This window comes from Pan paniscus, chromosome 18 (genome assembly GCF_029289425.2).
Source record: "Pan paniscus chromosome 18, NHGRI_mPanPan1-v2.0_pri, whole genome shotgun sequence".
Classification (NCBI taxonomy): Eukaryota; Metazoa; Chordata; class Mammalia; order Primates; family Hominidae; genus Pan; species Pan paniscus.
Window position 1 is genome coordinate 4036861 of NC_073267.2, and position 12583 is coordinate 4049443.

The window sequence follows — 12583 nt, forward strand, 5'->3', positions numbered from 1 at the left end:
CGATCTTGGCTCACTGCGCCTCTGCCTCCCAGGTTCAAGAGATTCTTCTGCCTCAGCCTCCTAAGTAGCTGGGATTACAGGTACACACCACCACGCCCAGCTAATTCTTTTTTTTTTTTGAGATGGAGTTTCACTCTTGTTGCGCAGGCTGGAGTGCAATGGCACAATCTCAGCTCAATGCAACCTCTGCCTCCCAGGTTCAAGTGATTCTTCTGCCTCAGCCTCCTGAGTAGCTGAGATTACAGGCATGCGCCACCACACCCAGCTAATTTTTTACTTGTAGTAGAGTCAGGGTTTCTCCATGTTGGTCAGGCTAGTCTCGAACTCCTGACCTCAGGTGATCTGCCCGCCTCAGCCTCCCAAAGTGCTAGGATTACAGGCGTGAGCCACCGCACCCGGCTTTGTATTTTTTTTTTTTTTTTTTTAGCAGAGATGGGGTTTCACCATGTTGGCCAGCTAGTCTCAAACTCCTGACCTCAGGTGATCTGCCTGCCTCGGCCTCCCGTAGTGCTGGGATTGTAGGCGTGAGCCACCGCGCCTGTCCTCACACGTGGGTTTTTAACCAGGAGCAACACTCGTCAGCAAGAGAAGTGTCTAGAGATTGGGGCATATTTTGATGGTAGATCTCACGGGATGAGGCATGAGTTGAGAGTAAGTCAGGTGCTACAGGCCGGGTCTTGGGGCAGCCGTGCGGCAGAGCTTGCAGAGCTCATGGGTGTGTTCCGCCTCTGTGCTGTACTCTACGGGAACCACTGGCCACATGTGGCAAGCACAACTGAGGAATTGAGTTGAGTTCTGCATTTTCTTTAATTCTTAAGTAATTTAAGTGAAAATGGCCACATGTGGCTATTGGTTACTATATTAGACATCACTGCTCTGAAGTTTTTTGTGTGAGCCCCTGGAAGGATGAAGTTGCCATGTACTGAAGCAGAGAAGGTTCTGCACATGCTCCATTTGCCACGCCGATTGGCTGTCCAGGTGGAGATGGTGCACAGGTAGCTGGTATGTGAGACTAGAGCCCAGGGAAAGCCCAGGCTGGAGCTGGGAGCTGGGGAGCAATCAGCACACAGATGGTATTAAAGCCTTGAGGGTAGGAGCAGAGCCAGCAGAAAAGACGGGGGGTCCAGGAATGAAACTCTGACTCGCTCCACTTTTGAGAAGCAGAGAAGGTGACAGACTCCTGCAAAGAAGTTTGGGGATGTGCTGCTCGGAAGGGAAGAAAAGCAGCTAGAGCCAGAGCAGGCTGGATCCTGGAGGACTAAGGAAGAGGGAAGCAAGCTATCAAAGCCATCAGCTGCAAATGAAGAGGGAGAGTTGTTGCTAGTGGGTTGAAAATGAGAGCCAGAAGGTGAGGACTGGTTGTCCAGGAGAGAGGGAGAGTGAGCAGAGCAGGGAGACGTTTATGTTTGGGCTCCTTAGAAGAGTTAGCATATTCTAGGAAGAGGGGGTGACACACACATCCTAAGAAAGAAGCCTGTGCACAGGGCTCAGTGCTAAATCCTCATTGTGGTTGTCATCACCTTCCTGGCAACAGCTGCCGGTCTGTGGAGCCCAGAACCATTGTAAGTCCTTAGTGGGTGCCACCCCATTTGCGCCTCTCCAAGCCTGTGGAGGAAAGTCTGAGGCAGAGAAGGGCAGGGGAGGACGAAACACAGGGCGTCAGGCTGCTGCAGGAGGATGTGTGTCCCTCAGGCTGTCCCTTCGTGTGGCCGCTCTGCTGCCGTCAGGCACCCTACTGTGACAAAGTCCAAGTAGGAAGCACGTCAGCTTTCTCCCAGCTATGCCCTCCTGGTTGTGGCTTCAGTTTGAGGTGACATTAGGTTTTTTGGAGAGACCCAGGCGTCCTGGAATTGGTCTCTTTAGTACTTAGATGATCATTTCCTGAGCGTGTGTCCCGCAGCCTGTGAGCATGTAACTGGGGAAGCACATGTTTGTGGTCACGTGTCCCAACCAAAGGTAGGAGCTGACATGAACAGGCTGGTGGTTGAATGCATGTTAAAAATCTGTGGCTGGCCGGGCGCGGTGGCTCACGCCTGTGATCCCAGCACTTTGGGAGGCCGAGGTGGGTGGATCACCTGAGGTCAGGAATTCAAGAGCAGCCTGACCAATATGTAGAAATCCTGTCTCTACTAAAAATACAAAATTAGCCGGGCGTGGTGGCACATGCCTGTAATCCCAGCCACTTGGGAGGCTGAGGCAGGAAAATTACTTGAACCTGGGAGGTGGAGATTGTGGTGAGCCGAGATCGCGCTATCACACTCCAGCCTAGGCAACAAGAACGAAACTCCATCTCAAAAAAAAAAAAAAAAAATCTGTGGCTGGCTGAACATGGTGGTTCTGCCTATAATCCCAACACTTTGGGAGGCTGAGGTCGGAGGGTCACTTGAGGCCAGGAGTTAGAGAGCAGCCTGGGTAACATAGCCAAGACCCTGTCTCTATTAAAAAACATCTGTTGCTGAGGTTTCTGTTTTTGTTATTTTCCTTCCAGATTGCAGATTTGAAGGCAGCCAGGCAGCTTGCGTCTGAAATCACCTCCAAAGGAGCATCTCTGTATGACTTGCTCGGCATGGAAGTAGAGTTGAGGGTAAGCATTCCAGTACTTCCTTAACCATGCAGATTTTCTCTTCAAGGTTTTCTTTTTCAATTCTGTTTCTCCCTTTTCAGTTCTGATTTAATGAAATACACCTGGTTGAATGAGCTAATCTGTGGAAAGGTGATATACGATGTTAGCTGTCCTTCCTGCTTCTGGTGGGCACTGGTCTAGCTTAATTAATTAATTTATTTATTTTTATTTATTTATTTTTGAGACGGAGTGTCGCTCTGTTGCCCAGGCTGGAGTGCAGTGGCGCAATCTCGGCTCACTGCAAGCTCCGCCTCCCAGGTTCACGCCATTCTCCTGCCTCAGCCTCCAGAGTAGCTGGGACTACAGGTGCCCGCCACCACACCCGGCTAATTTTTTGTATTTTTAGTAGAGACAGGGTTTCACCATGTTAGCCAGGATGGTCTCGATCTCCTGACCTCGTGATCTGCCTGCCTTGGCCTCCCAAAGTGCTGGGATTACCGTTGTGAGCCACCGCGCCCGGCACTGGTCTACCTTTAACTTCTTGTTTAGGAGTGGCAGCTCCACGGCATGTGACTGAGCTGTCCTTGTTGTGCCCACTGGCAGACTTTATTGATCATGATGTTTTTTTCTGGTGTACTCTGCTTCAGCATTCTTCTCAAAAATGATCTTCTGAGCTTGCAGTTCCCAGACCTTGCTGCCCAGTGCAAACACCTGGGGACCTCTAAAGACTTCTGAAGCCTGGCTTTCACTCTGGGGTCCTTGTTATGGAATGTGACCTGGGCATTGGGAGTTTTCAGATTCTCCCGGGTGATTCTAACAGCAGAGTTTGGGACCAGCAATCTTGGCATCACTTCCAGTCAGCTGAAGTCTATGTTGCAGTGGAGACTGATTTGATTTGCAATCCTTATTCCAGCCAATGCCAGCCAAGAAGTATGTGCCATCACCTACATTTAAGCAGCTGTTTAAGACTGGAGTGGTGTTTATTTTTTATTTTTTTAATTTCGTTATTTTTTTTGAGATAGTCTCACTCTGTTGCCCAGGCTGGAGTGCGGTGGCTCAATCTCGGCTCACTAAAACTTCCGCCTCCCAGGTTCAGGTGATTCTCCTTCCTCAGCCTCCTGAGTAGCTGCAGTTACAGATATGTGTCACCACACCCGGCTAATTTTTGTATTTTTAGTAGAGATGGAGTTTCATCATGTTGGCCAGGTTGGTCTCAAACTCCTGATCTCAAGTGATTCGCCTTCCTCGGCCTCCCAAATTGCTGGGATTACAGGCATGAGCCACTGCGTCTGGCCTAGAGTGGAGTAGTGTTTAATCCTTACCTGTAAAGATTTATGGCATTTGAAGCATATGTGCTCAATCTAATGCTTTAAAACTAAATGAATTTCTTTCATTCACTTCCTAGCAAGAGTGCCAGCCATGGCTTCTGTCTCTCACTGCCTTGCCTGTGTTCTGGCATACCCTGAGAGCAAACTGGAAGTGGAAGTCTGGGGAAGAGGGACTTAGGTGCTAGGTTGCTATGTCTGCTCATCATATATTGACCCGGCATTTGCCACCTGATGAAGTGTGGTTGGCGGAATGAAACTGCCACTGACATCTGCTAGCTAATTCAGATGATGAGTAAGGTACCTCCAGGCTTTCCCCTGTTCTGTTTGTAGTGCAGTGGTGTACATATGTCTGTACATGTCCCTAAGAGACCCAGAGACAGGAGCTGGCCACTTGCTGATTGCCACTAGAGCTGTGGCATCATTGTGAGACTTCATTTCCATCCCACGGGGTCTCTTTCAACACCATCCTGTAAAGAATGATGAAGTAACCAGTGGCTGAACTGTTCCCAAGGAAACCATGAGACCCTGAATGTAGTACTTGTCAAATTCTGTGTGTAGTCATGATCCGAGGAAGAGCGCCTATCCAGTGTTTGTTTTTCTTTCATTCAGTAAACATTTACTGAGGTGCAGCCCCAGCCACAGGCAAGGCACTGAGCTCTGCCTCCTTGACTAAGTCCTCACCCTGCCCTCAGCCATTCCCACCAGGTGCACCGTGGATGAAAGGAAGCACAAGACGACTTTTGACACAGTGCTTCAAGGAACCTTGTCTTACTTTGTTCAGGCTGCCGTCCCAAAACACAATAAGCTGAGTGACTTATAAATAACAGATTTGTTTCTCACAGTTCTGGAGATTGGGAAGTTCTAGATGAAAGCACTAGCAGCTTCAGTGTCTGGCGAGGGCTTGTTCCCCACAGATGGTGCCTTGTTGCTGAGTCCTCACATGGCAGCAGGGGTGAGGGATCTCCCCAGGATTTTTCTTATGAGCTAATCACCTCCTAACATCATCACATTGTGGGTTCGAGTTTCAACATAGGAATTTTGGGGTCACACAAACATTGTCTATAGCAAACCTCATAACTATATCCACATTACAATCCCATGTCTCAGAAGTTTTCAGCACTGATATGATAGTCACAGATGTGTCCCTTGATAGGTTAATGGTTCATGCTAGGGGCAGGGCCATGGTCACTGTTCTTATCGGTTGTGTTTGTAAGTGATAGGCAACTGAGAGGGACTTCATGCTAAGAAAGATGCTTAGTTTGGGGGTCACCTGGACAGAATGCAGGTAAAGAAGCAAATTGGGGCTGGGCATAGTGACTCATGCCTGTGATCCTAGCACTTTGGGAGGCCAAGGAACATGGATCACTTGAGCCTAGGAGTTTGAGCAACATAGTGAGACCCTATCTCTATTTAAAAAAAAAAGAAGAAGAAGAAGCAAATTTGGGAGAAAAGATAATGGATGCTAAGTTCAGTTTTGCTCATAGAGTTGGGGTCACCTAGGCCTCTGGCTGAAAAGGAGGACCTTGAGCTCTGGAGAGAGCTGGGTAGGCACTCAGATAATGGAAGACATTATAGGAGGTGATGGTGGCACTGTTTTTGCATCAGAGATCTACATGGCAATAAACTTCAGAGAATCAGTCTATAAGGCACATCTAGATCTAGGAATACTGGTTTTGAGAACTCCTTTTCTGAAAATATATGTAAATGATTTTACTGTTTCCTAGGAAATGAGAGCAGAAGCCATTGCCAGACCTTTGGAAATAAACGAGACTGAAAAAGTGATGAGAATTGCAATAAAAGAGATTTTGGTAAGATGACTTTGCTTTTATATAATGTTTTTTACGCCTGGGATTCAAAAATACTGATTTCTTGCCCATACAAGACAGAACAAGCTAGGCTTAGTAACAAGGGATGTGTTAGTGGGGAAATGAAAAACTCAGAGGACATTCGAGCGTACCTAGGTCACTTACTATCATTTTTTTCCCCTCGTTATAAATAAAAACAGCTTCTCATGTTATTAAAAATTGATCAGTTTCAGTAATTTGATAATTATCAGTTATTCAATAATTTTAATAAATAATGCTCTATTTTATTTTGTTTAACCAATTCCTCACTGCTTAGTATTTAAATGATTTCAGGGTTTTCTAAATTCCAGACAGCACTGTAATAAGTAGAAGGATCACGATTGTTTACTCCTCGCTCACATCAGTTATCCTCTCATCTAAAGCAGTCAGTTGGAAGGCAGATCATGAGGGTGACTCTAGACTCAGATTGCTTGGGTTTGAATTCCACTGTGTGATATTAGGCAAGTTACTTAACCTCTCTGTGCCTCATTTTCCTCATCTGTAAAATGGCAAGAACTGCATTCCCAACTGTGTGGGGTCCTTATAAACATGAATCACGACAGGGCATATCAAGCCTCATCTCTGATGCACAATAGATAATCAGTCATCGTTGGTGATTTATTTTACTCAGTAGACACAGATGAGGGCCCCTGTGTACATTCAGCGTGGGCATAAAACAAGAATTTGCTATGAGTTGTACAAAATTCTAAAAATCATAGGTTTTTAAAAATATATAATTCTTTTGTCATTAAACAGTAATACCTGCTGGGCAGCCCAGCCTAGGGAGTCAGAGCCTCACAGCGGGAGAAGGGCACCACAGCCCTGGTGGGAGATTGGTGACAGATAGGCAGATGGGTCAGATAAGTAAAAATATGGTAAGGATAATGGAGCCATGTTCCTCACTGTTGGAAAAAAAAGTCACAAAAATGTCACAAAAATGGAAAGAGAGAAAATTAGAGTGAACTTGAAATTGGAGGTGTTGGTTAAACGCATAGTTTTCAATATATAGATAGATATAGGAATAAATTTTGATATACGTGAATGCACATTTAAGGAATTACATATATATATAAATATGTTTTATTTATATACATACACATAGACACACCCACACTCATACATTTCTTAGCTCTGAGCACACCTAGCACCTGGCTTAATGCCATTCTCCACTAAAAGGAACCAGTACTCTTAGGGGAAAATGGCTAATTCCAGAGTTGGGCAGGAGAAGTACGAGAAAGTAAGGAAGAGTTCAAAGGAGGAAAGGGAACTATTGGAAGCATGCAGAAGCCAACTTGAGTGGGCTTCTCCTGGCCAAAGTAAGGACAACTTAAGCATCAAAATAAATAAGATGGAATAATTAATTTTATGGTATAATACAATGAAATAGGAAACCATGAGTTTTCACTGGCATAAAAAAATAAATGAATATTGGAGGCTGAGGAGGAGCAGGTCATTCACACAGATTCAAAGTAGCTTTCCACAAAGTACTTTTTTTTTCTTTTTTTTTTTTTGAGACGGAGTCTTGCTCTGTTGCCCAGGCTGGAGTACAGTGGCACAACCTCAGCTCATTGCAACCTCTGCCTCCCAGGTTCAAGTGATTCTCCTGAGTAGCTGGGATTACTGGCGCACACCACTACACCCAGCTAATTATTGTATTTTTTGTTTTATTTTATTTATTTATTTGTTTATTTTTTTAGACGAAGTCTTGCTATGTCACCCAGGCTGAAGTGCAGTAGCGCCATCTCAGCTCACTGCAATCTGCCTCCTGGGTTCGAGCAATTCTCGTGCCTCAACCTCCCGAATAGCTGGAATTACAGGCATGCGCCACCACGCCCAGCTAATTTTTGTGTTTTTTTTTTTAGTAGAGATGGAGTTTTGCCATGTTTGGCCAGGCTTGTCTCAAACTCCTGACTTCAGGTGATCCGCCCGCCTTGACCTCTCAAAGTGCTGGGATTACAGGCATGAGACATTGTGCCTGGCCTGCAGAGTACTTATTAATTACAGAGGGGAAAAGAGTCGCTTCTCAGGGAGAAGCCTGCCAGTCACCCCCTTAATCAAGAGATCAAAGTGAACATCATCGTTACAGAACAAATCAAAATCATGCACGCCTGGTAGGATGCAGTCACTTCTGAGTATTCCTGCCAGCGATGCATATCTGACTCTAATGAGACAAAGCCGGATTGAGGGGCATTCTACAGATTAACCAGCCTGTATCCTCCCAATGTGAAAAGGTTCTGAAAGTCAAGGAAAGCTGAGGGGGCATTTCAGACTGAGGGAGGCTGTGGAGATGTGATAACTGGACACATAGGCGGCTCCTATCTGCTGTTGGGGACTTCACTGGGACAAGTGGGGACAGTGGAGTGGGGCTGGAGTTAGACGGTGGTAGTGTGTTGGTGCTGGCTTCCTGTTTTGATGATTGGATTGTGGGGATGTAGGAGAAAGTCCTTATTTGTAGGAAATACACACTAAAGTATTCAGGGTATTGGAACATCTGGTCAGCAACTGACTGTCACCTAGGTTGGGAAAAACGCTTTGTGTTGTACAACAGGTTTTCCGTAAATTTTTGATTGTTTCTAAATTTAAAAATTAAAAAAAAATTATTATACCTCTTATCCTTGCCAGTGTTCTAACTGAATCAGGTGAACACGGCATGAATGTGCCCTTAGCACTAATATGTTAAAAGTAGAACACCCAAGAGAGGACAGGGTTCATTTCTTGGTAGACATCTCTTAAGACTCCTTTCATTGTTAGAAAATATCTGTGATGTTTGATCATTCTAAAAACAACCAAAACAACATGGGTACTTAAAAGGGGTTGGGGAGTACAGGCCATTTATTTCAGAAACCAGGGAAAATTGCTTGTGTTTACACAGCTGTTTTGCATTGTGGATCTTTCTTGTTTGAGGAACAGATATGTTTAAGGTGGGATAATTTTACTAGGTTTTAATCTGACTTTGGTTCAAGGAAATAGTTGCCATTAACTGAAGTTGTTTAGAAAGGAGACCCACCTTTCTTCCTGTGAGGGTGAACTCACATTTCTCCTGGGGGCTTTAAGGCACTTGCAGCAAATTGATGATAAGGGTCTGATTATTTTAATGAAAGTATCTTAGAAATGGCTAGTGTACTTAGAGCAAAAAAATTAGACCATAAATGCATTGTCAGTAACAGTGGCTGGTTCCAAAACACACCATGCCTGAGAGTTGTGGAGAGTGTCTGGGCTTCTTAGGCCATTTCTCTGTGGAGCCCATAGCTTTTCAGAGACTTGCAGGAAAACAGAGTAACCCCTTCGTGGGATGCTACACATAGGCAAAGTGCTGGAGGGGAAGCTCCACCTTGGCCACCAGGAACTTAATGCAGGGCTGGAAAGCCAGAACCCTGGGGGGCAGTTCCACGCTCAGCTGGGTGGCAGTCCAGACTCCTCATAAAGAGATTGGAGCCTGAACCCCAGGCGTGTGATCCAGCCAGCCACCGGACAAGACGCATGTGAAGACAGCGCACTACCAGTGACTCTACCTGCTTCAAATGAACCTTCTCTTAGGATAGGGAGACTTGTGTCATCGTCAGTGGGCCCGTGTCCCCTTTCCCTTCTTTACTCAGCCTCTGTTGCCCAAGGGTCTCGGTCCGACTGTTGCCCTGGGCTCCTTCCAGAGCTGGTGCACGCCAGTGTGGCCAGTGCCACTGCGGGAACTGCTTTTGTACTGTCTTCAGAGTGGTTTCTCCTCGTTTTTAGTCTGTAGTCAAGCTTCTGTTGCCAGGGAGAGGGAAGAGGACCTTCTCTCAATCCCAGCAGGCAGTGGGTTAGGGCTGGGACCAGCTGTTTCTTTCTCTCCCCTCCTAGTAGAGCAGTACTTGGTGTGTGTGGGTATTCTGTAAGTCGGGTGTTTCTAACTAGGGGCATGGCCCGAATGATAAAAAGGCAGACTGACCGTCCAGAGTGATGTGCACCTTGTTCTAACCGAGTGAGCCACAGAAAGACTGCAGGCCTCTCCACCTTGACCAGGACACTCTTCTTTGCATCTTCACTTCTTTCCCTGGGTAGAAATGCCTGCTTTTCATGGGGAAAAAAAAAGAGATACCTTTTTCTGGACCTGTGTGACATTCTCCCTGGAACTAGTGGGTTAAGTGAGTCATTGCTTGGGGAAGTGTCTGCTTTATTTGTTTGCTTTTGTGTTTGTTGAGCATAATGTTGCTATGCCTGAAGAGTTGCAAAATTCTTCTAAGAATTAGGATGGCTGTTTTTATTGCCACCTTGTCTCATTATTTCCCATTAAATATAGACACAGGTTCAGAAGACTAAAGACCTGCTCAATAATGTGGCCTCTGATGAAGCTAATTTAGAAGCCAAAATCGAAAAGAGAAAATTAGAACTGGAAAGAAATCGGAAGCGACTAGAGACTCTGCAGAGTGTCAGGTAGATATGAACACTTGGAGAATGAGTAGAAAGATGTCCTGGAAAGTTCAAACAAACTGGGCGTGGTGGCTCATGTCTGAAATCTCAGCTACTCGTGAGGCTGGGGCGGGGGGTTCTCTTGAGCGCAGGAGTTTGAGACCAGCCTGGGCAGCATAATGAAACCCCATCTCTAAAAATTTTTAAAAATTACTTCAGTATGGTGGTACACACCTGTAGTCCCAGCTACTTGGGAGGCTGAGGCAGGAGGATTGCTTGAGCCCAGGAGGTTGAGGCTGCAGTGAGCTATGGTTGCATCACTGCACTCCAGCCTGAGCCACAGAACGAGGCCGAGTAACAGAACAGGGCCCTGACTCTAAAAGAAAAAAAAAAGTTAGAACAAAGACTTAAGAGAATAGAATGTGATGTTAACTCTTCTCAAGCAATGAAAAAAAGCCTTACATAAGGATATCTTCACCTCAAATGTACATGTGTTGCCTGTCATAACAAGCAGATGGCTAAACTCTTTCTCTTTACTGCTTGCGGTATGTCTGGAAAACTGCTTAACGCTTGAACTGCCCTTTAAGCTTTTATAGCTTCTTGGAACTCAAGGCAGAGTAAGTGAATCCAGACGGGGAAATCCAGACGTGGTCTCCTAAGATCTTGCCATAAATTAGGTAGAAACAGAAACATACTCCTGCCTGTTTGTTGGCATAGATTTTAGACTTTATTTAAACCTTGATCATTCCTCACCAGTCAGTAATTCGTCTTTCTTCCTACTTTACCTCATTGGAAATATATTTCCCAGGAATACCATGGAGAATAGTGGTGCCGGCTCTCTCTCTCTCTCCTCTTCCTCGTTCTGTGCCTCTTTCCCTCCCCCATGCTTCTGCTCTTTCTCCCTTTTCATTCACCCTTTATTTTTCTTTCTCCTTGGCTCCCTCCTCTTCCCAGCTGCCTACTCTGCTCGGATGTTTTGCCTTTTTGGATGTTGGTGGCTGGCTACACCCTGCCCACTGTCCCGAGGTCTGTGGGGAGGCAGCACCTGGAGGCAGCGACAGCAACCACAGGGAGCGCCCTGGCTCCTCCCCGCCCAGCGCAAGGCCAAGGCCCTTCCCCTCCTGAAACTGGCTCTTTACCTCTGGAGCCTCAGAGAGGGAAAAAAAAAAAAAAGAAGTCATTGCCACCAGATAGATTGATCTCCTTGACACATTCCACCTGTAAAGCATCAATTCATTTTTGTTAAGCTCCAAATCCTTTTAACAGAAAAGTCTCTTTGTTTTGCTCTAGTTCAAAAGATTATAATTATTTCTGAGTTTATCTGCTTATATTTTTAAAAGAGTAGAATTTTCCCTTTAAGGTCAATAATAAGAAAAAAAGAAAAAGTTCAGCAAACCAATATAGATTTTTATGGTTTTTTTTTTTTTTTTTTTTTGAGATGGAGTTTCGCTCTTGTTGCCGAGGCTGGAGTGCAATGGCGTGATCCCGGCTCACTGCAAACTCTGCCTCCCGGATTCAAGCGATTCTCCTGCCTCAGCCTCTCAGGTAGCTGGGATTACAGGCGGCCGCCACCACGCCCAGCTAATTTTTGTATTTTTAGTAGAGACGGAGTTTCACCATGTTGGCCAGGCTGGTCTTGAACTCCTGACCTTGCGATCCACCTGCCTTGGCCTCCCAAAGTGCTGGGATTACAGGCATGAGTCATCACGCCTGGCCTTTTTAAAAAAATTTTTATCGTTTAAAAACCTCTTTAGACTGGGCACAGTGATTCACGTCTATAATCCCAGCACTTTGAGAGGCCAAGGCGGGCAGATGGCTTGAACTCAGGGGTTCAAGACCAGCCTGGGCAACATGGCGAAACCCCATCTCTACAAAAAAAAAAAATATAAAAAATAGCTGGGCATAGTGGCACATGTCTGTAGTCCCAGCTACTTGGGGGCCTGAGCCAGGAGGATCACCTGAGCCCAGGCGTTTGATGCTGCAGTGAGCCATGATCACACCACTGCACTGTAGCCTGGGTGACAAAGTGAGACCCTGTCTCAACAAACAAAAAAAACCCACCAGCTTTAATTTGTAACAACCTATGGTCCCCTTTTTAGAGGATTGCTTTAAATTTGTAATATCCTGACAGTAGAACATTATTATTATTATTATTATTTCTTTTGAGGTGGAGACTCTCTGTGTTGCCTAGGCTGGAGTGCAGTGGTGCAATCTCGGCTCACTGCAACCTCCACCTCCCAGGTTCAAGCAATTCTCCTGCCTCAGCCACCCGAGTAGCTGGGATTACAGGCATGTGCCACCACGCCTGGCTAATTTTTGTATTTTTAGTAGAGACGAGGTTTCACCATGTTGGCGAGACTGGTCTGAAACTCCTGACCTCAGTTGATCCACCCGCCTCAGCCTCCCAAAGTGCTGGGATTACAGGCGTGAGCCACCGCACCCGGCCAACAGTAGAACATTAT

At 45.9% G+C, this 12583-nt stretch overlaps 1 protein-coding gene across 8 annotated transcripts in view; it reads left to right on the plus strand.

Moving 5' to 3' along the window:
• The window catches only part of CLUAP1 (clusterin associated protein 1), a 40039-nt gene that overhangs the window by 9588 nt on the left and 17868 nt on the right, over nucleotides 1-12583 (plus strand). For all 8 annotated transcript variants that reach the window (XM_034939683.3, XM_003815136.6, XM_003815137.6 and 5 more), the window contains 3 exons: nucleotides 2489-2584; nucleotides 5616-5699; nucleotides 10012-10145. In XM_034939683.3, coding sequence (XP_034795574.1) covers nucleotides 2489-2584; nucleotides 5616-5699; nucleotides 10012-10145 — 314 coding nt within the window. The remainder of the gene's footprint in view (nucleotides 1-2488; nucleotides 2585-5615; nucleotides 5700-10011; nucleotides 10146-12583) is intronic.